The following is a 27381-nucleotide window of genomic DNA, read 5'->3' on the forward strand; positions in this document are numbered from 1 at the left end:
TTTATTATTAGTCATTTATTGATGATTTGAATTTATTACAGATATTAAACGTCTTTAAACATGGCCAGCAATGAAGTTCCCAGGATGTTGAGTAAAATTACAGAGTAAGTTACAAGTAAAGTATATTCTTTAGATCCCCATTCTTCTTTTCTAATATGGATTATACAAACTAACGAAGCTGTGGCAATTAAACTATTTGTCTTTGATATAAATAAATAGCATTAATTTAAATGAATCACATTCAGCAGTGGAAAAAAAAAATCATTCATTACGTTACTAAACATTCAAATGTACTTAAGTTAGTAGTTAAAGAAGTGTTAAGGAAGTATTTGCTGCACAGTTGTCAGCACAGCAGCTAAGAAGATGGAGGTTGGATTATTTGCCAGGTTTCCGTCACTAGTGGCTGTAGAAAAAGTTAGAAAAGGCAGACAAAAAAAATTAAGTGAGTGAAAATATATCCTGCATGAATGAAATGAAACATGTGCAATGTCAGGGTTCGCATGAACACAACATGTATTAAAGTAAAGTATAACATCATCTGTAAAAGAGTATTATAAATAAAGCACTTTTCAAAGTAAAAATAAACCCCTGGTGAAGCTACTAGAGCAATAGCCACAAACCTGCAGACTGTGAGCCACATGTGGCCTGCAATAATAATATATTCAACATACAGTATATGTATATATATGGTTGTTTAATTAATTTAATTAGGACCTGAGCTCTCACACATACTTGCCAGAAGAGTCTCTCTAGCTCTCAGTGTGGATGTTTAAGAGGTCACTAATGTGCGTCTTTTACTTTGGTCTCAAAGTAAATTAATCGTTCAGATGCTCTGACCAGTTAAATCTGTGGTACAGATTTTTAAAAGTAAGGATTGCAACAAACGTTACTGCCAACAACAGTTAAATCAACTATTGTAGCGCCGGCAAAAATAGTGCAAACGAAGAACAAATGAGTGCATTCACCTGGGTCCTACATCCCAAATAAAAATGAAGAAGTTTCTCACCTTGTGTTGTTCCATTTGTGGGTGGATTTGTGGTTGTAGTTGTGTTGGAGTTGACTGCGTTTCCTGAGGAATGAATCTAGTTAGACGGTGCAATGTACTAAAATAAAATAACACAATAACAAACATTGTTAACTTCACCTGCGGTAGTATATCATTGACTTATATTTGAGGGTTCTATTGTTCCAGAGAGGAGTCTGGCATCTGCCTGATGTAAGTTATTACACATGCTATTTTAAATATAAACTATAACTGTAAAACAAAACTAAAAAAACATAATGAGTTATTTATTTAATATTCTCATTCACTGTCTGTTCTAGCTAAATAAAAAAAGAAGAAGCTTTTACCCTGTGTTGCTGTCACAGCACCATTTGATGCTGTGTTTGTTTCTGATGTGTTTATGTTGGGTGGAACAGTGGCTGCAGTGGTTCTGTTGGTCGTTAGGTTCAGACTAAGCAGGTCCAGTTCTGACTGCGACCGGCTGTTCAACCATGCCTGAACCACAGTGTCGTCCTCAAACAACTTCAGATCACTTATGTGTGCACCCAGGAGGCCTTGGACAGTGGGCACAGTCAAATTCTGCAAGAAACCATGAAGAGAAATTGTCAGAATATTATTTTAACAATACACAACGAGTAACATGAAAACACTTTGAAAACACTATGAACAAGGTTCATAGTCTGTTACATGCTTCAGAGTCATGTGATGGTTAAATGTGTTGTTGCAGGGAGATTGGGGCTGTTTCCACTCCCCCTACTGTCTGCTAGCAGAAAACCAGCCTTTCAAGATCAGGGAGGCCAGCCTGAAATCTTGTGAAGTCTGAGAGGGAGTTTGAGTTGCCATGGTTACTTAATAGTAACCATGGCAGCACCTGCAGGACACAGTTCCACATAGTGATGTCGTTTGGATTAATATTTGATTTACAATGGAGATTGTGACACCCCTGGTATATACAGTAGATTAAAGAAGTACCACCAGAGGAAGCTTGCATACCACTGGTGGTACACATACCACAGTTTGAGAACCATGGTTCTAGTGAACTGCAGTCTGTCATCTGTTTTGAAACAGTCACCGAAAAGAAAATGTGTGGCGAGGTCATGGCTAAAAATGTTGCTGTCCATCATGGCTGAGTAATGAAGATTTTTTTTTTGTTCCTCTGGGTTTTCACGTGCATCTTCATATTTCTTTTTGTTTCATATTACACTTCAGTCTAACATTCTTCCATTTAAAATGTAAATGATATACACATTGCATAAAAAACATTTTTTTGACCTAAAAGCAGAACACATCCAAAATCATTTTTGTAATGATCTCAGCAAGAATCCTTACAGTGATCACGTTGAGATCCAGGTGCCGGAAAACATCTATATCCATGCTGAGGTTCTGCGTTGACAGTGCATTTACAGCTGACTGAGGCGCTCCACCTGCACTCAGAGCGGAGAAGAAATCCTGACGTTAGAGAGGAGTTCCACACACATCTAGAAAAAAGCCATTAAGACAGGTAACATGTATTCTCACCCAAATAGTTCTTAATCAAATTGTAATAAGAGGTTGGATTGCCACGCTGTGAGCTGAAGGAAATGTTGCTGATCTCATACAGGACTTTGGCCTGCTCAGTCGAGCATGACTCCAGATTCAAGGTGTTGGCATTTCTGGTGAGATAGAAGGAGAAAGTGTCATAAACTGTTAAACTCTCACTCACGGTGGCCGTGCTTGGGCATCATGCTGACACTCACCTGATACTCCCCGGGGTGATGGTCTCCAGAGTGCTGATGTCCAGTGAGCACAGGTTGGAGTCAATACTGTTGAGCTCAGCGCTGCCCAGAGTGTTCCCAGAAGTATTCAGATATCTCATGATGATTTCTTTGCTCTAGACGACATCACAGTAAATCCCAGTTAGCACACTAATACTTATGTCTGTGACATATTCTCTACCCCAACCCCTTGGTTCCTGCCACTTGGAACCACAACTGTAATTGTGGGAATTCTGCTCATGCATACAGTGTGATTTAGACATGAGGCGCTGCTGTATAATAGCTATGTACAACTGTTTTAAGTTTCTAAATTCTTCTTCAGAGGTTTTTTGGAGAATTACCTTCGCTGCCTCCCATGTTCCATCCTCAGGTTTCATGAGCGCTGCTAGGGTGTCGATTGTGGTGATGTTCCACTTGGAAATGTCCTGGAGTGTTGCCACACGGGACACTGAGCCGAGAACTTGGACTTCATTATCAGAGACACCAGATGGGTATGCCTGGAACAACCAACAGTTTACAATTATATATTCACCATGTTGAATAGTTCAAATTCCACCATACACATGTATATCAGCGTCTTTTTGACATGATAACAAAAACAATCATGTAAACTAGTCCAAGAAATGTAATCACTGTGTCGAACACGTACCTCATTGAGTTTTCTCAAAATGGTTCTCTGGAAATCGTCATCGTCCACTTTCTCACAAATAGAGTTAAGATTGTCCTTCAGAACAGGGACGTCCAGGCAGAGGTCAAATTGTGTCTGGTCATAGCCGAAGGGGAAGGACGGGTCGTTGACTATGACTTGGGTGATGTTGCCCTCGGTGCAACCTTTTAATCATGAGTGAGACGGTGAGAGATAAAGTTACATTAACATGGTAAAAAAAGCAATATTTTTTTACATGGCCTGATAAATCAGCTATAAAGAAAGACCATAATATTTCTCTTGATTAATTAACACATTCATTGGCTAATAGATTCAGCAAAAACTTTACCTGCTCCTCGTTTGACCCTGCGGGCACTGACATGTGTGAACAGTCTCTTGAGCTTATTCTTCTTACATTTTCCTCCCCTCAGTTTGGGCATAAATTTCCTGAGGAATCTTTTCTTTGTTCTCTGAAAAAAAGTTGGAAAATGAACGCGGTATTTCTTATGGAACTATAAAATAACAATAATAATAAAAAATGTTATAACACAAAACAGTATCAAAGCTACAGTTATACACATACACGTTTGATACGTCTCCATATCGTTCCTGTGAAATACAGAGGGAGGCTCCCCAGTTTCTCCAGTGTTTGCTTGTTCCAGACGGAGACATCCCTGAACACACAAGACATATTCTTAGAATGGTCGCTACAGAGACCGTAACAGGTGAGCATGCATTTGCATCTAGCCGGTCACCAATGAAAAAGTCAAGCCTTCTTATCATTCTTGGGTGACGCAGACATTTGTGCCACCTGCTGCTCATCTGGGTGAACTACCTCCAAATATTTGCTTTACAGCAATTGATGGAAACACAGATAACTGTGCATTTTCTTTTACCACATTTTTTTGAAAGTTCAATTCAAATTTCTAATGCATTGTAATGGAAACATAGCCTGTGGTCTAGCATTTCTTGCAATTATCAAATGCTATTCTATATCTTTTCTAATCTAAATTTCCCCACTGTGGGACTAATAAAGGACTATCTTATCTTATCTTTTGCCTGGGTCAGATACCAAAGCAGATTTTTTTCTTGTTACCATCAAATCCACCATCTGTCTCCTCTATTCAGTGTGATATACAGTGAAAAATTAAATTTTTGACCTGATTCTGTTCACTACAGTGGCGCGACAATGAAAAATAAACCCACACATGTCGCACATTTCAAAAGTGTGACTCTTTCTAACAGGTTCAGCTCACTGTGCGTTTGTTGATTATGTGAAACCGTGTGAAATCAGTTCCTGTACCCATATTGTGTTTTCCCAGACAGCAGCAGTGCCTCCATGGCAGCCACTTGATCGTCATTAAGATCTTTGCAGGTTTTGAGATTTTCCAGGATTTCAGGATCAGAGTTCTCGATGTAAGAGTTGTTCAGAGTGCAGGCCATTTTCCCCATGACCACCACATCCTCTTTTCTCAGTTTGAAGCTATTTATGCCCTGTATAGTAGAAAATAACGTATAAAATTATAATGTGTGTAACAGTGCAAAAGCAGTGAATTAAATGAGTTCACACGATACTGATGAAGTCTATCAGCTCCACATGAGCTCTCTGTGTCTTTCAGTATAATTGTGTTGTGTTGTAATGTTGCCTGCGACTCCCACGTTGCACAGAGTGAGACCTTTTATGTCACAGCTGATTCAGGCAAAGTGGAAGCACAACAGTTACACGGCACGAGTAAGACATACAAGTTCTACAACGGCTGAAAAGACAAAGACGTTTCAGAAGTGAATTCTTCTGCTAAAAATAAACCTGGACATTCAATAGGTAACGATGTGGAAAGACAGACGTACAACACATACAGAAACGTACTGAAGTTCTATAGAAACAAAAATCTAACGTCTTGCTCAACAAAGAGTTTGTGTGTGTGTAGTGGGATTTATATCTTTGTGGGCTGGTATGTGTCAGTCCTCATTCTAGTCTGTGTTCATATAAACAATCAATCCGATCATGACTTCCTGTGTTTCCATTTTGTTACTGATGAGAATTCCATTCCAAAAAAGCATTCTTCTGCTTCTACTGCGCATGTCAAAATAAAAGAGTTCCATTCCAACTGCACGCTTGATGCACGTGTACTCACACATCATTTAATTTTGCATCCATGTGAACCATGAACTTCAGGATGAAGACATGTATTTTGTACATGTAAACATAGCTAATGGGAACTCATATCACTCAAATGTGTCTTGTTGTTTTTCTTTGTTGTGTTAGACGATGATGTGATGATGTGTGTGGTACTGACCAAGCATCCCCTGGCTCGTCTGAACAGCTTTGAGTTTCTCCTCAAAACGCTGGACGCCACAGTAAAGTCTGCAGCACCTACTGCAGAAAAGTATGACCTGCAGTTGCTGCTCTGGACATCTTTTTCACTACAGTGGATTGAAATAGAGAGGAAAACTTCAGTGAAGAAATGAACTGGGTTTTTGTGGCACAACTTAAGTTCAGTACAACAACTGTGCACAGAAAAAGACTTACGAGAAGTACAGAAGCATGTCCGAAGGATAATCTGCAAAGTTCTGGGATATGTTTCCATTAAGCAAGTTGTACATGCAAGTCAGCTGTAGAACATGATAAGAAAATAAGTTGTTTTTTGTTTGTTTTTAAATATACATCTCCAGTTTTATGCATTCAACTTATTTATTTTCAACTTCTCATCACATCTTCATTTTACCTGTGATTCCTTCAGCACCACCTTTGTCCTGCGTCTCCTTGGTCTGCAGGAACGGATGAGCCTGCGGACTCTGGTTTTTTTAATTTTCTGTACTGTTGTGCATGAGAACCCTTGCAGCACAGAGGGAGAAAGCCTGCAAGTAGAGAGTGGAACAATGGTATTGGAAAAATAAACAAAGGTACAATAAATTAGACCTTGTAGGAGTTTTTCACTTACTGCTCAGTGTCAAAGTCTGATGTACCCACGCTGTCAAAGAACATGGCAGCCTAGACAAAAAATATCAAAAACAGAAACACAGCTACTTAGAAAAAGAAAAGAAAAATAATTAATAAATAAATAATAAGCACAAAAACAAAAAACAACCAGGGTTGTTTTAATAATAATATAAATAATACAAATAATAATAATATATTATGACATAAGTGAAAAATGTAAAACACTAAACATATCAAATCTAGTACGATCTCTCCAGATAAAGTGAAAAATGGGGACAATATAATAATAGTTAAGAAAACAGAACAACTTAAGTTGGCATTTCCATCTCACTATTGGGAATTACTTTTACTTCTTCATGCTATTGTAAAGGAATAGAGTCAGTTACTGTGTAAAGGTGACCTCATGCATTCCCTCACACTTTTCCACCATAACACACTCTCTATGCAAAAGAGGGATTATGGCATGTTTATATTTAATAAAGTAACCATGGTGATCCTGACATCTTTCTTCCCTCTCTCTCTTCTGTGCTATGCTTGCTGACCTGATCTGGCTTCCACTTCTTTTTGTTGACCACAGTGATGTTCACAGACTCCTCCGAAAACACCAGCAGAGATGGTGGGATCTCAGTTGCCATGGCATCAGGAACATTCTGCACCACTTTTGCTGGACTTGAGTCCACAGACACAATCTAAAAAAAGAAGATGCATGAGCGTCAGTGTGATGTGATCACTTTCTTATTACAGTGTTTACCTGCACACATTTATACTAACCTGGTATTAAATCAATTCAGTTAGTCAGCACATATTATTTTAACATATGAAATGCATATAGATCAGTTTACAAATACTCTGTATGACAGAGCATGCTGGTAGAAATGCCTCATGTTTTTAAGTTTTTAACATCAGGGCTTTGTGCTGTTCTGGTACTGGATCACAAAAAGACTGTGTACCTTTTGGACAAAGGTCTGTTGGACAACTGTTGGGGCTGTTAGCATGCTGGAAACAAATGTGCTGTTCCCAGAGATCTGGAGGAGCTCAGACGCTGGTATTGATTTTATTGACGTGGATGGAACTCCCACGACAAGTGTACCAAGAGATTGCAGGGAGGATCCAGTGTTGATCTGTTGAACACACACACACACAGTCATTTTATATTGAATCATTTATGGTTAGTGAATCCATGTGCTACTTTTTTTCTTACTCCAGAGTCCGTGAAAACTTACATGAACTTTACAAACAGACACAATCTGGCTTTTGTGACAAATAATACATTTAAGAGTTTACCAGGGCACATAGCAATAATTGCACATGGGTCACAAAATGGACCATTTTTCTTTTCTTTTTGTTCATACAAACGAGCCAAGTGAACTTTGAACTGTGATGCATTTCCATATTTCACAAATTCAATCTGATTTGAAACATTTTTAGAACTTTTTGCTCAGGTGTGTTTTTATAGTTGGTGAATCACTAATGGCAGCAAGGCACAGGAATTTAACAAAGGTTAGATAAATCTGACAACAGCAGCTTTTATTTGATCAAATGCAGACAACATGTGAGCTTCAAAGCATGTAATCTTTCATCATTTTCAGCCGTATTGAAAGGACAGAAGAGCTCATTATACCTGGAAGCCTGATTCAGTCAGTCTTTGGATGATAGTTGTGGCCTGCTCCTGGTTCCAGGTGCTGATAATGTTCAGTGTTGATAAAGAGACACGCAGCACTGATGGGTTAATAGAGGTGATCTGCTTGATATTGAGGCCGGCACTGGCACTGCCAAAAGTTGCAAATGTCTCTGGGGTGAAGGTCTGGATGTTGGATGCCAGAGCAGCAGACCTCTGTACAATCACAATAAATCAATTTTACACAGAATTGTCAAAACATCAGAGAGTCAAAGTGCCAGCATTAGATTTATGAAACATAATCTCGAGTCAAAGACAGCCTTTATTCATCTAATCCTCTTCATATTCACATCCACAGTTTGTCACATGTTTACTGGAGAACACAATAAAATGTAATGTGAAACTAAACTGAAAAAAAACAGGAAAATGAACCGTGATGTTGTTGTTTTTTACATCCACAAAATGAAAATCACTGATTGGGATCTGGTACCTCAGGGTTTTCACTTCCATTGCAGAGTGTCCTCAGATCGTCCAAGATGCGTAAGGTGTCAGCCTCATTCACAGAAGTATAAGCCACTCCTGGGACATCAGAGGAGCACAGGAAAAAGCCTGGAAGCCTAGAAGGAAAGAGCCACACGTTATCTTTCAACCTCATGTAAGTATTCACGTGAAGCTCTTCAACACTAACATTCATTTAGACACTCACATGTTTTTTGATTTGGTGCATTTTGAAAAATAAAAATAAAATGACACTCACTTCATTAGGTTGTAGGTTGGGTTGAATTCAAACAACTGAGAGATGTAACTGTCAGTGACAGTTGCTGGGATGGCTGTGTTGTTGAAGAGCTCCAGGTTAGCTGGGTTCGTGAAGAACACTTCAACCTTAAAAGATAAATACGTCAGACCGTTGTTTTATAACTAGAGTTACTGCACAGTAGTTGTCTGGCTCTCAGTCAACACAGTTTTTTTACATACTCATTTTGACTTAAAGTGGAATATGGTCGCCTTCTCCCCTTTTTCTCTACGGAGCTCCCCCTACAGTTTCTAAGTACACATTTACCACATACACCACGGTAAACATCCATCCATCCATTGTCTACCACTTTATTTTATATCGTCATGTTATATATTATGTTATTTTAACACTCCCATAATTTGTTTTATTGTAAAGAACCTCTGTTTTGAAACATCCTAAATAAATAAAGTTATTATTATTATTGTTATCACAATTTTACTCCACTTACTCCACTGGCAGAGGTGAAGGTGGTAAAGTCATCCGCAGTGATGAATGTCACAAAACTGCCGATGTAATTGACAAACCAGGAGGTAGAGTTCAGTTCTGGATCACTGGCATTGTAGCATGTGGCTTCAGAACCTACAGAACCTGGGGGAGGGTAGATAAGAGGAGATTAACAATTCAACAAGTTAATTAGACACTTAATACAGAAGATGAAAAGGGAAAGGGATTTCTTGTTTGCCAGATAGTGAGGCCATGCCTCTTTAGGAAATTTTGTCTTCTACATCAGCTGACATTTATTTATTATAATCACAGTGGAGTAACTGCTGTTGTGCTCTCCATATGCTGCAATAAGCTCACTCTCTGTGTGGCAAGGTACTTACTACAGTGTTCCTATCACTTTACCAGTTTTAGATGGTAGCAGCTCACGAGCAGCTCATCATATACAGTGCGTAAAACTTACCAGAGCTCAAGTAGTTTCTGATGGTGGTGTATACATCACTCTGTCCAAAGTCAGAGGTGTTGTATGTAAAGTTGGTTCCCATCACAGAGACTCTAAAAACAAATTGATCTGTATCAGCACGTGTGTGATAGTGAAAGTGCTGAAATAAAGAGAGTGAAAGTTCACTTACAGTCTCTGGAAAGCAAAACACGAAGCATTCTGCACTTCGGTGAAATTGATGAGACTCTTGCTGAGGAATTTCAGATAGTTCTTCAACCTGAGGTCAAACCAGGCATTAGCCTCTGATTTGCTGTTGCTGCTCAGGGCTGAAGGCCACACACAGGGGAGGGTCACTTTCTTCACATCGTCTGGAACGTCCTCCTGTTGGTGCACAAAAAAAAGCAATAAGAATGATTCATGAAGCACGTTACAGAGATCACACAAACTCTTTATTTTAAACTGTCAAAGTTATTAAAACTTGAAACTCTCAAAGTATTATTTAAATGAAATGATAAAAAGCAATAAGCAATTTGCAACCGGGAAATATCATGTTTTTGATGTATTTCATTTATGTATTCTATACAGTATAGACTACTGCATGTGTTAAGGTTGATGTAACACCTGGGATAAGATGGGAAATCTCCCTTTTACAAACACACGTGTGCAAAAACATATGTTAATATTGCAACAAGTAAGGGAAGTACATTCTCCAGGAAGGCAGGAGTGTTGTTGTAGTTGTTATAAACGACACAGATGTCAGAGTTGTTGTCAATCACATGGGGTTCATTGAGGAACAGACTCAGCTCTGAGGTACTGATGGTGTCTAGAATCTGAAGAGAAAAGACAGGGTGCAAATAATTATTAAAAAATCAAAATGCTCAGAAAAATAATACTAATGATAATAACAGTAATACTAACTATAATAACTACTGTGTTACCACCGGTAGAGGTGGACATGACACTCTGTGACCCTATTTCATTTGTCATGCATATCAATGGCCATAAAAATGCCAAAAAATTATACTTTTCTAGGCTAGGCACGGCAAGGCAAAGCAAGGCAAGGCAAGGCAAGGCAAGGCAAGGCAAGGCAAGGTAAAGCAGCTTTACTTATAGAGCGCATTTCATATACAAAGGCAACTCAATGTGCCCAGTTCTGCTGGTATAGCTTGTTCCAGTTGTTTGCAGCATAACAGCTGAAAGCTGCGTCACCATGTTTAGTTTAAACTCTGGGCTCCACTATCTGACAGGAGTCAGTAGAGCTCAGAGCCCTACTGGGTTTATATTCTACTAATATGTCATTCATGTATTCTGGACCTAAATCATTCAGTGATGTGCTGACCAGTAGCAGAAATTTAAAATCTATTCTATAGCTGACTGGGAGCCAGTGTAAAGACTTTAGAACTGGAGTAATGTGCTCTGATCTCTTTGTTCTGGTTAAAACTCGAGCTGCAGCGTTCTGAATGAGCTGGAGCTGTTTAATGCTTTTTTGTGGGTCCAGTTAAAAGACCGTTGAAGTAGTCAAGTCTACTTGAGATGAAAGCATGAATCAACTTCTCCTGGTCTGTTTGAGACATAAAACCCTTCACTCTAGATATGTTTTCAAGCTGATAGAAGGCTGTTTTGGTGATTGATTTAATATGACTGAGACTGAGGTCAAATCTGAGTCTATTACCATGCCAAGGTTTTGGACTTGGTCCCTAGTTTTTAGAGAGAGCGACTCAAGATGTTTACTGACAGCAATCCTCTTCTCTTTATTGACAAAAACAATTATCTCAGTTTTGTCCAGATTTAATTAATAAAAGTAAATGTTGGTTCATCCAATTTGTTACTTGCTCTACACAGTGACACAATGACTGTATTGGACTGTAGTCATCTGGGGACAGTGCTAAATATATCTGCATGCCATCTGCATAACTGTGATAGTTTACATTAGAGTTCTGCAGAAATTTACCCAAAGGCAGTATAGATAGTTCAGTATAGACTGAACAGAAGGGGTCCAACAACTGACCCCTGAGGAACTCCACGTAATAGTCACTTGATTGGATTCATAAGTCCACTGGTGTTCAAGAAATTGCTGAGTTGATTAAAGACTACTTTCTCAATGATCTTGGCTATAAAAGGAAGATTTGAGATAGGTCTGTAGTTAGTTAACATGGAATGTGCTCCTGTGTGTATGACAAGAGATTTCACTGTTGGATGCTCAGCAGTGATTTCCAGAATTTTCTCTGAGATGTCAGACACCATGTCATTGGTAAAACAGAGTACTTTGGTGGTTTTGTTGTTGCAAAAGTATTTATCTTATTCACAACTCGGTCACCCACTATCAGTGTTTGAGGCTCAGTGGTTTGCTCTTTCTGCAGTCTTGTAGTATATGATTTAGCCTCATACCTTTCTCTGGTGCTGGAAGATGACCTTTCTTTTGGGGAGTCAGGGTCTTGTAAAAGCGGAACAAATCTGTTCTCTAGTAGATTCCCTGTGTCTTGGGTTGGTTTGCTCTTACTTTTTGTTGTAGCCACAGTCTACGGCTGTTTTCTCCTTGGTGCTGGGTTTGAAGAGACCCTCCTGTGCGATGGCAGTGCAGGCCACTTCGGGTGCTGGCTTCTGCCTGTTAACCGTCTTCCCATATCTGAGGGAAGCGATTTATCTATAAATAATTTATGCTTTGGCTTTGCACCAAGAGCGTTCCAGGGAGGACTGCTGGTTGATTTACTGCCTGTTACGTCCTCTTCCACCTCTGGGTGGTGTAGTTCTCCCTGTCTATATTTTCTGTTGGCTGCTCTTGTTCTCTGCCTCTCCCTAATGTGTTCCAGGTGTGGATCCTAATCATGGGGTGGAGCCACTATCTAGAAGAGCAGGTCTTCTGCAGTGTGAGTCTCTCTCGCTCATCTGAGGCGTGTCTCCACACCAACTGAAGCGCCTGCCATTTTCCAGCTTTTGTTATGTTTTCACATTCCTGATTGCTTCAAATTCCCTGTTTAAAATTATTTTGTAAATAAATACCCCTAGATACGTGCTCCTTTTGACTCTGGTCATGGTTGTGTTGCAGTTAGGGTACCTTGTACTTGGCTTGTAACACTGCCTGTAACACCAGCTTCCTGGTGGTGCTTATTCGCTGTCTGTTAGCCTGCTCTTGTCCACTGATTTGGGTCATCGGTAGAGTGGTTTCATTTCCATATTGACCATTTACCTCTACATTGACTTCGAATCACTGCATTTTCATCTCCAGTAGTGCTATCTTCTGGAGAAGTCATCTGTGGAAAAGGGAGGCATCTTGCTGCTAATTAGCTTAGCTTAGATAAGCTCCTCAATCCCAGTCACTATAGTGCAGGCTTGTGCGGCTGATAAGCCACACTCAAGAAGTATGAGTTTAAATAATAGTGGTAGCCTTCAGATACTTTCATAAATTAAGCTCCCAGTGATATAGAAGTATTCAGGACCTGCTTCCCATAAAATTTGTAGAAAAAGGACAGGATTGCAATGGAGAAAAAAGAAAGTAATGCGAAGAGCAAAGAGCGAAGCAGTGCAGTCTCTTCAAGAGACTGGAGACTAAGTGCATCTATATTCTATATCACCTCTGATTCCCGTGTCGGTGGCAGAAGAGATGTGAATGTGGACAGATCTGGGAAGCCAAAGCTGAGGAAAGTGTTCCTCAGGAAGATGTAAAAGCTCCCACCACTGTAACACTTGAGTGGCATTGGACCTTCAATTAAACACAAATGTAATTATTGTACACTCACATACAGATGGAAATTTCCCTTAGTCATACATAATTTCATTTAATAGTTTTCATGGTAACTGTTAGGTTAGGCAAGGTGGTTGTGAGATCATCTCATGTACAGACCTTGGAGGTAAAGAATTGTGTTTCTCAAGATCTCCTTTTGAGTGTTGTTCCTTAGTGTCACATGTAATGTGTCCAATAATGTGATCCTAAATTTCAGATTGAAGAACATTAGTCAAAAGCAATGTAAACGGTACAGCGATCGGAATGATAGTCCCCACCAGATACTTACATCTCTTGGCTGCTGTTACAACTCCTGTTCTTCCCGATGTCAAACAAAGGTGTCACCAACCTGGGAGAGAGGTCAACTAGGAGAGGGCTTAGTCGAACTTTGAGCCACAGCAGGAATTCTGTGTCATTTATAGCTGGAGAGGTCAGGTTCCCTCTGTCAAACACTGCCTCAAGGAAGGCAGATTTCACCTCTTCGGTGTAGTTGGCTGGGTGGATCTAGGGGATTTTACAAGTTGTAAGAGTGTTAGATGTTTTATCTACAAAGAAATAATATTGTACTTTAAAGATATTATAATTGTGTCAAACATCCAATAAATTAGCTAAATAGGGGTGGGAATCACAGAGTACCGCACGATACAATACAATATGCGATACATGGTCCACGATACTAATAATATCACAATACAACAATTCTGTGACAATCAATATATTGCAAGACAATCATATAAGTGATACATCACCATATCTGTCTAACTGAAGAAAACAAAATGTCTATTAAAAGTGCAGGATTTCTCTATTTATTCACAACATAGAGAACAAAGTACATAAAGTTCTGCTGTAAACTCCCTCTTCTTCAGTCATGAAACGTCTGCCCAAGTTTTCCTCATTCATTTGAGCAGCACAGTTGTACAGAAAATGTTTCCAAATCCTACAGCGTGGTAAGTGTGTAATCAGCTATTTGACTAATAAAAAAACCTGAACAAATTCAGTTAAATGGATACTCACCTCAATGGCAGGTGAGACTTTGTCAAAGAAAGCACCAAAGTAAACAGGGTTGATGACTGTCATGACCTTTGTCACGTCCTCCTTCGTCTCAAGCTGTGATGGAATTTCTGCAAGTTGGGCCAGCTGACTGAAAGTGAGAAGATCTGCAACGTCCACCTGAAAGTGACAAGCAACATTCAGTGAGTGGACATCAGCTGTGGACCTCTGACCTATTTTGGCATGAACGGTACTTGTAATTAATTCAAAGAACAGTTAGTATGTTGAAAGTTGAAGTTGACTTTTTTTCTCTCTTGCTCATGTATATTAATGTGCAAATAATCATTAAAATACCAATGTATTAGCACATCTTGGCTTATTGTAAATAATAAAAGGTGAACACTAAACTGAAAAGACTAAATATCAAAACCTACTCCTCTGAAATTGTTCTTCAACGCCACAAAATCCATGAAGGTGGCATGCACAAGGAACCTGCCAAAGTTGTCTTCAAGCCACTGTCTGTCATCATTCACAGACTTAACACAGGAGAGACCTAGGAATAAAAATACTCATTTCATGAAATGTGACCAAATATTTCACTGTGGATTGATAAACATAAGCACATAAGTACTAACAAAGATAATTATGAAATCCAAGTTACCTGAGGATGTATGTCCTCTCAGATAATCCTTTGTAAATTTGAAAACATGCTGAGTCTGCCTCACTGTGAAGAAACTGAAAACGTTGTTGCATCCCTTGACACTGTGAAGACAAAAAAATCCCAAATGTTTCATTCATTGCAATGTGCAAGAAAGTATTAACAGTTTTTTTTTTTTCTAAATTTAACATTTTACTTATATAATCAATATGGAATAATTGTAAATTTGAGCTTACATCTCCTGATAGGAGTCACAGCTGATATTTTGAGGAATAATTTCAAGCATGCTTGAGTCAATGCTTGGGAGGAACAGGGGTAGGTAGATCTGGAACCATAACTTGAATCCCTGAGCATCTAACATGGATAGTTTTGGGCCAATTGATAATAGTGTCAGATTTAGGATGGTGTCACGCACTCTTGGCTCAATAGTTGTCAAGTTTTGCTAAAAAAAAAAAGAAATAAATAAAAAGACAAACAACAAGGGTTAAAATTTGTCAGGTTGTACTTTCCATTTTAGTCAGAATAATCAGCAAGCCACACATGATTTATACTCACCTCTGCAGCCCCACTAACAAATTTACCAAAGAAAGTGCCAAGGTCTTCCACAGGTGAGGACACAGTAAGCGTTGTGAAAACATCTCTCACAAGGGTTTCATTTGATAAGATGTTTGGTTCAAGAAGCAGTTCAGCTTTTTGTGTTGAAGAAAGAGAGTCCACGACGTTCACCTAAGAGAAAGGTGTTAAAATCATAAATATTCAGGGTGAAGCAGTTTTATATATTATTTCAAAAGATTAGCATTAATGTTTGAGACAAGCTCACCCAGACACTGTAATATAGAATGTTCTTCAAAACATAAACCAGCCAAACCATAGACTGACATAAAATTAACAACTAAATTAAATTGGACAATGGGTAAAATCTGAAAAGGTCTTTTCATAGGAAACTTTAAGCACTCTACTGTTTCAAGGAAGGTTGGGAGAGGAATGTGTGACTTACCGCAGAGATGTTCAGCGCTTTGAGGTCAGTATATGTTGCATACTGTGAAAATGGACCCATGTTTTCCTCAAGCCACTCAGCATCACTCTTACTTCCTGGCCTACAAACTGAGGTCAATACATGGATGTTAGTGTATCTAACAGCTACCTAGCATTCTTGTTTATTGATGCAGATGACACAAGTTTTCTTCCCAATGCCATTTCAGCAGACACTAGACGCAAACTCAAGCCCATGGACAAGTCCACACAAGAAAACCATGTGGCATGGTATACGGCAGCGTCCCTACCTGGCTCACTGATGACCCTGGCAGATGTGAGGTAAGCCAGCATGGCATTTGAGATTCCAAGTCGTCTGCGCTCAGGCATTCCAGGGAAACCTTTGACCATCCCACTCACACTGCAAAAATTCAAATGGAAACAATTTTGCAGAGTCCCATGGTTGTGTTTTCACAATTTGGTGCGTGCTTGTGACATTCTACTCACACAACTTGGTAGTTTGTGCAGTTTATATTTGCGGCTACATTTGTGAGCATCACTGCACGGAAACCTGAAAGGACGGGAACCAGTTTGATGTGGAACCAAGCAAACCAGTCCGCTGTGTTGAAGTCGATCAAATGGGGACTCATGATGTGGAAGGTCCTGTTCATTATGCGATCGCTCACAACAGGTTGGAAGTCAGGGCTCTGTCAAATTGCAACGTCAGAGGATATAAGCACCACACGGTTAGCACGATTCAAGCACACTGCACGAGATAGCAGGAGGAAAGTAACAGAAATATGCGACATGAGCGGGTCCCCCTACAACTGCTCTTGAGGATGAGGCCCAAATTCAACGGGTTGCCTTTGTTAGGCTGAAAGTCTGCAATTTTATTCTTCTCCCCCCAGCGCCAAGTGGTGTATACCTTTTCGTCTGCCGTCAGCTCTGTCAGGAATTCATTCACACTTTCCAGAGCATCGCCTTTCTCGAGTTGCTCAAACACAAGGTCGATTTGCTCCGTGTCATTGGATGCCCCTGACGTCAGTGTTAGCTGTGCCATCTGAGCGGGAGTGAAGGCCGACAAGGATTCAGCCTAAAAAAAAAAACAACGTCAATATGTCATCAAACAGCAGTAATTGCAAAAATCATTGCTCAGACGTTTCAGTTTGGGAAGTGAAGCATAATACAACTTCAGTCTCCACTTACAGCGGAGACGTTGGGATTGAGGAGCTTTAAATCCGACAGGGTTGCAAAACCAGAGAAGACACCAAGGTTTGCCTGTAGCCACTCTGTGCTTCCGTTGCTAGATGAGACACAGCCAGGATCTGCAAAGAAGACAGAAGCAAATATCACTGGAGGGATGCTGCATTTATCGGGACTGAGGCTATACCGTATTGAGCCTGACTGCTTGCCCTTACCTGACGAGCCATTTCTTGAGAGGAACGGTTTGATGAAATGAGTGAAGACTGCTTGCTGTCTCTCTCTGTCCATGAATGACTTCTGACCGCTGAATGCCCGGACACTGAAATTTGAAAGGAGCACATTTATTGTCTAACCAAAGCCAAGCTGCCGGGGCCTCCACCTCCTGGTTGGTGTACAGTGGAGCAACTTATCATGGTGTGTACAGTGGAGCAACTTATCATGTATTTGCTTACACGGTCTGGTAAGTTTGGCAGCTGAAGTTGTTTGAGCTGAGGCAGGATAGGAAGTTCCTGGATGGAGAAGCCAAAAACGGAGGGATCCTTGTCTGGAACCAGCTGTTGACAAACTCGTCACTCTGCAACTGTGACTGGCTGAAGTTGGCAAATCTGACCTCTCCAAGCGCCTCGAGAGCAGTTGAGGAGGATGGGTAGCTGTTGTTGGAGGCCTGGGAGTAGAAAAGTCACCTTAATGATCACCCAGAATTCTCCCAGGGAAACACAGCATTCGTGAAATCACGGGACAGGGTTTACCATGGTTGCAAGTGATTCAAGAGCTTGGTCTAGTGCAGCTGATGTTTTTTGGAAGAGAAGCTTCCAGACCTCTACAGTGTATGTCTTTTGGCTTTCCAGTGAGCATTTCAACAGGGTTGCCAGGTTGCTGGGCGTGAGATGAGAGGCCTTGAACAAAAGCACAAAGGACATGAAGCAAAGAATCCCATAGCTTACAGAGATTCGTCTTAGGACGGCAATGTACGACAAGGCTGAATCTTTCTCAGCTTCACTGAAAAGAACCACTTACTGAGGAACAGGCATGCATTGTGATGGTCAAATTGCACAGGGCTTCAGAGGAATTGGCAGTAGACAGGGTTTGTTCAAGTCGGGATCTGAGAAACACATCAAAAAGAAAAGAGTGTTACCTTAATTAGGCCACCTAAAAGAACTGCACCGATCCAAGCGAAGCTGTGATTCACCTACCGATCGACTGCAGCACATACGAGGTCCTCTGTGAAAAGAAGAAATTACAAGCATCAGACATTGTGCCTCCAGATGCAATTCTGTCATCACACTGACAGTGCATGCTGTTTTACAAACTCACCATCAACCGTGGTCTCCTTGCACTGCAGACAAGCAAAACAAAACTGTTACTCTTGTAGCAAAAGCCACCTAAATCCTACATTCTTTAACCTTGTCTTCTAAACAATGTTGACATGCGAAAGAATTGCCACAGTAAATACTGCTTAAAGTTTTGGATTCCAGTAGTACTCTCGTTGAATTGAACTTACCACCAAGGATTCGGGAAGTGAGCAACCTGTTTGAAAGCAAAATCAAAGGAAGCATGGCGTCAGTATAGCTATCTTCACAGTGGAGGTAATCAACTGGCTTGGAAAGAGTATGTCAACGTACGCTTGAAGGTCTCCTGGAATGATGCTATGCCTGATCTCACATCGTGTGAAAGGTGCATTGGCAGGGTGTTTAAGCTTTGCCTGAGACCGGTGAGACTGGAGGGAGACAGCAAACATTTGTTTGACTCTTCCACATCACGCAAACTTGATGGGTCTGACTTTGGACTTCAGAAATATGGCTTCTTACATAGCTTTGTAGGATGCACAGCTGATGTTCCTGGGAATCACCACCAAGCTGCCAGGATGGATGCTGGCCATGACGCTGACCAAATTGACCTGGAACCACAGCTCAAAGTCTTCAGGCTCAAAGGCTTTAAATTCAGGAGCAAGGGCTGTCAAGGTCAGGTTCAGGATGGTGTCTCGTGCAGTTGGATTTGTGACAAAGGTGATGTTTCTCTGCAAATGAAAGGGTTCATTTTAATAACTGGCTGTAGAAAAGCGAAAGCATGGTTGGTAAGGCTTTTCCGTACTCCAGTGCACGGGGGACAGAATTAGAAACACTGTCTGCAACACTACATGACTTCAGCACATCAGAAATGTATCATGGAGAGCAACAACTCAATCTCAGCCACGTCTTAGCCTCTGCAAACATTTCCCGAGGCTCGCGCAGGGTATGACATGACCTGTTTGTCAAGCAACGACTTGGCAAATCAAAAGATCCTCCAAGGCTAGTTCTCACCTGCTTGTTGATGTCTGCGAAAGCTTGGAAGAACTGACTGAGCTTCTCATCATCCTGTGACTTCAAGCCTTTGAACACCTCCCTGAGGATGGTCTCATTCTCTAAAGCGCCGCTCTCTGGATCCAGGATCAGCTCAGCCTTCTCTTTTGGTGAGAGGACGTCCAAAACCGCCACCTGACGACAAAAGCAGAGGCAACTAAAGCTGCTTTGCTTGCGCTGACATGGCAACACCGACACTGTTTGCACTGGAAGTTTTCGAGCAAAATTGGCAGAGGGGTTGTGTGACTTACCGCAGAGATGTTCAGCGCTTTGAGGTCAGTATATGTTGCATACTGTGAAAATGGACCCATGTTTTCCTCAAGCCACTCAGCATCACTCTTACTTCCTGGCCTACAAACTGAGGTCAATACATGGATGTTAGTGTATCTAACAGCTACCTAGCATTCTTGTTTATTGATGCAGATGACACAAGTTTTCTTCCCAATGCCATTTCAGCAGACACTAGACGCAAACTCAAGCCCATGGACAAGTCCACACAAGAAAACCATGTGGCATGGTATACGGCAGCGTCCCTACCTGGCTCACTGATGACCCTGGCAGATGTGAGGTAAGCCAGCATGGCATTTGAGATTCCAAGTCGTCTGCGCTCAGGCATTCCAGGGAAACCTTTGACCATCCCACTCACACTGCAAAAATTCAAATGGAAACAATTTTGCAGAGTCCCATGGTTGTGTTTTCACAATTTGGTGCGTGCTTGTGACATTCTACTCACACAACTTGGTAGTTTGTGCAGTTTATATTTGCGGCTACATTTGTGAGCATCACTGCACGGAAACCTGAAAGGACGGGAACCAGTTTGATGTGGAACCAAGCAAACCAGTCCGCTGTGTTGAAGTCGATCAAATGGGGACTCATGATGTGGAAGGTCCTGTTCATTATGCGATCGCTCACAACAGGTTGGAAGTCAGGGCTCTGTCAAATTGCAACGTCAGAGGATATAAGCACCACACGGTTAGCACGATTCAAGCACACTGCACGAGATAGCAGGAGGAAAGTAACAGAAATATGCGACATGAGCGGGTCCCCCTACAACTGCTCTTGAGGATGAGGCCCAAATTCAACGGGTTGCCTTTGTTAGGCTGAAAGTCTGCAATTTTATTCTTCTCCCCCCAGCGCCAAGTGGTGTATACCTTTTCGTCTGCCGTCAGCTCTGTCAGGAATTCATTCACACTTTCCAGAGCATCGCCTTTCTCGAGTTGCTCAAACACAAGGTCGATTTGCTCCGTGTCATTGGATGCCCCTGACGTCAGTGTTAGCTGTGCCATCTGAGCGGGAGTGAAGGCCGACAAGGATTCAGCCTAAAAAAAAAAACAACGTCAATATGTCATCAAACAGCAGTAATTGCAAAAATCATTGCTCAGACGTTTCAGTTTGGGAAGTGAAGCATAATACAACTTCAGTCTCCACTTACAGCGGAGACGTTGGGATTGAGGAGCTTTAAATCCGACAGGGTTGCAAAACCAGAGAAGACACCAAGGTTTGCCTGTAGCCACTCTGTGCTTCCGTTGCTAGATGAGACACAGCCAGGATCTGCAAAGAAGACAGAAGCAAAGATCACTGGAGGGATGCTGCATTTATCGGGACTGAGGCTATACCGTATTGAGCCTGACTGCTTGCCCTTACCTGACGAGCCATTTCTTGAGAGGAACGGTTTGATGAAATGAGTGAAGACTGCTTGCTGTCTCTCTCTGTCCATGAATGACTTCTGACCGCTGAATGCCCGGACACTGAAATTTGAAAGGAGCACATTTATTGTCTAACCCAAGCCAAGCTGCCGGAGCCTCCACCTCCTGGTTGGTGTACAGTGGAGCAACTTATCATGGTGTGTACAGTGGAGCAACTTATCATGTATTTGCTTACACGGTCTGGTAAGTTTGGCAGCTGAAGTTGTTTGAGCTGAGGCAGGATAGGAAGTTCCTGGATGGAGAAGCCAAAAACGGAGGGATCCTTGTCTGGAACCAGCTGTTGACAAACTCGTCACTCTGCAACTGTGACTGGCTGAAGTTGGCAAATCTGACCTCTCCAAGCGCCTCGAGAGCAGTTGAGGAGGATGGGTAGCTGTTGTTGGAGGCCTGGGAGTAGAAAAGTCACCTTAATGATCACCCAGAATTCTCCCAGGGAAACACAGCATTCGTGAAATCACGGGACAGGGTTTACCATGGTTGCAAGTGATTCAAGAGCTTGGTCTAGTGCAGCTGATGTTTTTTGGAAGAGAAGCTTCCAGACCTCTACAGTGTATGTCTTTTGGCTTTCCAGTGAGCATTTCAACAGGGTTGCCAGGTTGCTGGGCGTGAGATGAGAGGCCTTGAACAAAAGCACAAAGGACATGAAGCAAAGAATCCCATAGCTTACAGAGATTCGTCTTAGGACGGCAATGTACGACAAGGCTGAATCTTTCTCAGCTTCACTGAAAAGAACCACTTACTGAGGAACAGGCATGCATTGTGATGGTCAAATTGCACAGGGCTTCAGAGGAATTGGCAGTAGACAGGGTTTGTTCAAGTCGGGATCTGAGAAACACATCAAAAAGAAAAGAGTGTTACCTTAATTAGGCCACCTAAAAGAACTGCACCGATCCAAGCGAAGCTGTGATTCACCTACCGATCGACTGCAGCACATACGAGGTCCTCTGTGAAAAGAAGAAATTACAAGCATCAGACATTGTGCCTCCAGATGCAATTCTGTCATCACACTGACAGTGCATGCTGTTTTACAAACTCACCATCAACCGTGGTCTCCTTGCACTGCAGACAAGCAAAACAAAACTGTTACTCTTGTAGCAAAAGCCACCTAAATCCTACATTCTTTAACCTTGTCTTCTAAACAATGTTGACATGCGAAAGAATTGCCACAGTAAATACTGCTTAAAGTTTTGGATTCCAGTAGTACTCTCGTTGAATTGAACTTACCACCAAGGATTCGGGAAGTGAGCAACCTGTTTGAAAGCAAAATCAAAGGAAGCATGGCGTCAGTATAGCTATCTTCACAGTGGAGGTAATCAACTGGCTTGGAAAGAGTATGTCAACGTACGCTTGAAGGTCTCCTGGAATGATGCTATGCCTGATCTCACATCGTGTGAAAGGTGCATTGGCAGGGTGTTTAAGCTTTGCCTGAGACCGGTGAGACTGGAGGGAGACAGCAAACATTTGTTTGACTCTTCCACATCACGCAAACTTGATGGGTCTGACTTTGGACTTCAGAAATATGGCTTCTTACATAGCTTTGTAGGATGCACAGCTGATGTTCCTGGGAATCACCACCAAGCTGCCAGGATGGATGCTGGCCATGACGCTGACCAAATTGACCTGGAACCACAGCTCAAAGTCTTCAGGCTCAAAGGCTTTAAATTCAGGAGCAAGGGCTGTCAAGGTCAGGTTCAGGATGGTGTCTCGTGCAGTTGGATTTGTGACAAAGGTGATGTTTCTCTGCAAATGAAAGGGTTCATTTTAATAACTGGCTGTAGAAAAGCGAAAGCATGGTTGGTAAGGCTTTTCCGTACTCCAGTGCACGGGGGACAGAATTAGAAACACTGTCTGCAACACTACATGACTTCAGCACATCAGAAATGTATCATGGAGAGCAACAACTCAATCTCAGCCACGTCTTAGCCTCTGCAAACATTTCCCGAGGCTCGCGCAGGGTATGACATGACCTGTTTGTCAAGCAACGACTTGGCAAATCAAAAGATCCTCCAAGGCTAGTTCTCACCTGCTTGTTGATGTCTGCGAAAGCTTGGAAGAACTGACTGAGCTTCTCATCATCCTGTGACTTCAAGCCTTTGAACACCTCCCTGAGGATGGTCTCATTCTCTAAAGCGCCGCTCTCTGGATCCAGGATCAGCTCAGCCTTCTCTTTTGGTGAGAGGACGTCCAAAACCGCCACCTGACGACAAAAGCAGAGGCAACTAAAGCTGCTTTGCTTGCGCTGACATGGCAACACCGACACTGTTTGCACTGGAAGTTTTCGAGCAAAATTGGCAGAGGGGTTGTGTGACTTACCGCAGAGATGTTCAGCGCTTTGAGGTCAGTATATGTTGCATACTGTGAAAATGGACCCATGTTTTCCTCAAGCCACTCAGCATCACTCTTACTTCCTGGCCTACAAACTGAGGTCAATACATGGATGTTAGTGTATCTAACAGCTACCTAGCATTCTTGTTTATTGATGCAGATGACACAAGTTTTCTTCCCAATGCCATTTCAGCAGACACTAGACGCAAACTCAAGCCCATGGACAAGTCCACACAAGAAAACCATGTGGCATGGTATACGGCAGCGTCCCTACCTGGCTCACTGATGACCCTGGCAGATGTGAGGTAAGCCAGCATGGCATTTGAGATTCCAAGTCGTCTGCGCTCAGGCATTCCAGGGAAACCTTTGACCATCCCACTCACACTGCAAAAATTCAAATGGAAACAATTTTGCAGAGTCCCATGGTTGTGTTTTCACAATTTGGTGCGTGCTTGTGACATTCTACTCACACAACTTGGTAGTTTGTGCAGTTTATATTTGCGGCTACATTTGTGAGCATCACTGCACGGAAACCTGAAAGGACGGGAACCAGTTTGATGTGGAACCAAGCAAACCAGTCCGCTGTGTTGAAGTCGATCAAATGGGGACTCATGATGTGGAAGGTCCTGTTCATTATGCGATCGCTCACAACAGGTTGGAAGTCAGGGCTCTGTCAAATTGCAACGTCAGAGGATATAAGCACCACACGGTTAGCACGATTCAAGCACACTGCACGAGATAGCAGGAGGAAAGTAACAGAAATATGCGACATGAGCGGGTCCCCCTACAACTGCTCTTGAGGATGAGGCCCAAATTCAACGGGTTGCCTTTGTTAGGCTGAAAGTCTGCAATTTTATTCTTCTCCCCCCAGCGCCAAGTGGTGTATACCTTTTCGTCTGCCGTCAGCTCTGTCAGGAATTCATTCACACTTTCCAGAGCATCGCCTTTCTCGAGTTGCTCAAACACAAGGTCGATTTGCTCCGTGTCATTGGATGCCCCTGACGTCAGTGTTAGCTGTGCCATCTGAGCGGGAGTGAAGGCCGACAAGGATTCAGCCTAAAAAAAAAACAACGTCAATATGTCATCAAACAGCAGTAATTGCAAAAATCATTGCTCAGACGTTTCAGTTTGGGAAGTGAAGCATAATACAACTTCAGTCTCCACTTACAGCGGAGACGTTGGGATTGAGGAGCTTTAAATCCGACAGGGTTGCAAAACCAGAGAAGACACCAAGGTTTGCCTGTAGCCACTCTGTGCTTCCGTTGCTAGATGAGACACAGCCAGGATCTGCAAAGAAGACAGAAGCAAAGATCACTGGAGGGATGCTGCATTTATCGGGACTGAGGCTATACCGCATTGAGCCTGACCGCTTGCCCTTACCTGACGAGCCATTTCTTGAGAGGAACGGTTTGATGAAATGAGTGAAGACTGCTTGCTGTCTCTCTCTGTCCATGAATGACTTCTGACCGCTGAATGCCCGGACACTGAAATTTGAAAGGAGCACATTTATTGTCTAACCCAAGCCAAGCTGCCGGGGCCTCCACCTCCTGGTTGGTGTACAGTGGAGCAACTTATCATGTTGTGTACAGTGGAGCAACTTATCATGTATTTGCTTACACGGTCTGGTAAGTTTGGCAGCTGAAGTTGTTTGAGCTGAGGCAGGATAGGAAGTTCCTGGATGGAGAAGCCAAAAACGGAGGGATCCTTGTCTGGAACCAGCTGTTGACAAACTCGTCACTCTGCAACTGTGACTGGCTGAAGTTGGCAAATCTGACCTCTCCAAGCGCCTCGAGAGCAGTTGAGGAGGATGGGTAGCTGTTGTTGGAGGCCTGGGAGTAGAAAAGTCACCTTAATGATCACCCAGAATTCTCCCAGGGAAACACAGCATTCGTGAAATCACGGGACAGGGTTTACCATGGTTGCAAGTGATTCAAGAGCTTGGTCTAGTGCAGCTGATGTTTTTTGGAAGAGAAGCTTCCAGACCTCTACAGTGTATGTCTTTTGGCTTTCCAGTGAGCATTTCAACAGGGTTGCCAGGTTGCTGGGCGTGAGATGAGAGGCCTTGAACAAAAGCACAAAGGACATGAAGCAAAGAATCCCATAGCTTACAGAGATTCGTCTTAGGACGGCAATGTACGACAAGGCTGAATCTTTCTCAGCTTCACTGAAAAGAACCACTTACTGAGGAACAGGCATGCATTGTGATGGTCAAATTGCACAGGGCTTCAGAGGAATTGGCAGTAGACAGGGTTTGTTCAAGTCGGGATCTGAGAAACACATCAAAAAGAAAAGAGTGTTACCTTAATTAGGCCACCTAAAAGAACTGCACCGATCCAAGCGAAGCTGTGATTCACCTACCGATCGACTGCAGCACATACGAGGTCCTCTGTGAAAAGAAGAAATTACAAGCATCAGACATTGTGCCTCCAGATGCAATTCTGTCATCACACTGACAGTGCATGCTGTTTTACAAACTCACCATCAACCGTGGTCTCCTTGCACTGCAGACAAGCAAAACAAAACTGTTACTCTTGTAGCAAAAGCCACCTAAATCCTACATTCTTTAACCTTGTCTTCTAAACAATGTTGACATGCGAAAGAATTGCCACAGTAAATACTGCTTAAAGTTTTTGATTCCAGTAGTACTCTCGTTGAATTGAACTTACCACCAAGGATTCGGGAAGTGAGCAACCTGTTTGAAAGCAAAATCAAAGGAAGCATGGCGTCAGTATAGCTATCTTCACAGTGGAGGTAATCAACTGGCTTGGAAAGAGTATGTCAACGTACGCTTGAAGGTCTCCTGGAATGATGCTATGCCTGATCTCACATCGTGTGAAAGGTGCATTGGCAGGGTGTTTAAGCTTTGCCTGAGACCGGTGAGACTGGAGGGAGACAGCAAACATTTGTTTGACTCTTCCACATCACGCAAACTTGATGGGTCTGACTTTGGACTTCAGAAATATGGCTTCTTACATAGCTTTGTAGGATGCACAGCTGATGTTCCTGGGAATCACCACCAAGCTGCCAGGATGGATGCTGGCCATGACGCTGACCAAATTGACCTGGAACCACAGCTCAAAGTCTTCAGGCTCAAAGGCTTTAAATTCAGGAGCAAGGGCTGTCAAGGTCAGGTTCAGGATGGTGTCTCGTGCAGTTGGATTTGTGACGAAGGTGATGTTTCTCTGCAAACGAAAGGTATCATTTTAATAACTGGCTGTAGAAAAACGAAAGCATGCCAAAATCACTATCTTTAACAACACACAACCACAAACATGCAAAGTTCTCAGCTACTTATTACATGACCTGTTTGTCAAGTATTTGTAAAATATTTGGCAGCTGTGCAGTGTTTCAGTCGTGTGCGTTCACAAAACCTGTGTGTTTTTTACATTTCTCTAACACGGGTCTCGCTCATCTCCCCACACCACTAACATGATTATGACTTCACTTTCTGATTCATTACAGACAACAAAAATATCATATGATTTTTGTTCACTCAGATGGGGTGAGAGAAAGAGAGAGAGTCTGCACAGCAGCTAAAATAGTTTAAGAAATATAATATTTCTTGCATAATCTTGATATGATTACTAACAGGTCTTTTCTTTGTCTATTTTTGCGCATTATGTGTTGAAAAACAGGCAAGATGACGAAACACAAAAGTAGATGCACCTGTCTCACACATGCAGTGTGAACAGTCTCATCTGGTTACATAGGTACCAAAATTCATAACATGACAGAACATGGCAGCGACACATACACACAGTGCATCAGATGTGAACCAGGCCTTAACATTAAGTTCTTACCTGCTTGGTGATGTCTGCAAAAGCTT

The 27381-nt window shown here is 42.1% G+C and overlaps 1 protein-coding gene across 1 annotated transcript; it reads right to left on the reverse strand.

Annotated features, from left to right (window-relative positions):
• Window positions 1–27381, reverse strand: LOC122783336. Its single transcript, XM_044048070.1, has 77 exons — window positions 27356–27381; window positions 26529–26737; window positions 26343–26437; window positions 26222–26247; window positions 26035–26056; window positions 25914–25941; window positions 25738–25822; window positions 25470–25616; window positions 25173–25384; window positions 24936–25039; window positions 24724–24842; window positions 24444–24611; window positions 24026–24225; window positions 23830–23939; window positions 23544–23650; window positions 23254–23427; window positions 22762–22970; window positions 22576–22670; window positions 22455–22480; window positions 22268–22289; window positions 22147–22174; window positions 21971–22055; window positions 21703–21849; window positions 21406–21617; window positions 21169–21272; window positions 20957–21075; window positions 20676–20843; window positions 20258–20457; window positions 20062–20171; window positions 19776–19882; window positions 19486–19659; window positions 18994–19202; window positions 18808–18902; window positions 18687–18712; window positions 18500–18521; window positions 18379–18406; window positions 18203–18287; window positions 17935–18081; window positions 17638–17849; window positions 17401–17504; window positions 17189–17307; window positions 16908–17075; window positions 16490–16689; window positions 16294–16403; window positions 16008–16114; window positions 15566–15736; window positions 15247–15452; window positions 15014–15114; window positions 14787–14905; window positions 14377–14532; window positions 13652–13866; window positions 13483–13568; window positions 13214–13341; window positions 10346–10471; window positions 9832–10022; window positions 9663–9754; window positions 9207–9346; window positions 8720–8844; window positions 8453–8579; window positions 7966–8178; window positions 7295–7465; window positions 6887–7033; window positions 6346–6395; window positions 6130–6262; window positions 5934–6016; window positions 5701–5827; window positions 4707–4897; window positions 3987–4077; window positions 3753–3873; window positions 3407–3588; window positions 3099–3254; window positions 2740–2873; window positions 2522–2655; window positions 2333–2427; window positions 1351–1582; window positions 1007–1069; window positions 1–403 (listed from the first exon to the last, which is right to left on the reverse strand). Exons 2-77 carry the CDS (start codon window positions 26597–26599, stop codon window positions 318–320), a joined length of 9498 nt encoding a protein of 3165 aa, XP_043904005.1. The 5' UTR covers window positions 26600–26737; window positions 27356–27381; the 3' UTR covers window positions 1–317.

Source organism: Solea senegalensis, linkage group LG16 (genome assembly GCF_019176455.1).
Source record: "Solea senegalensis isolate Sse05_10M linkage group LG16, IFAPA_SoseM_1, whole genome shotgun sequence".
Lineage (NCBI taxonomy): Eukaryota > Metazoa > Chordata > Actinopteri > Pleuronectiformes > Soleidae > Solea > Solea senegalensis.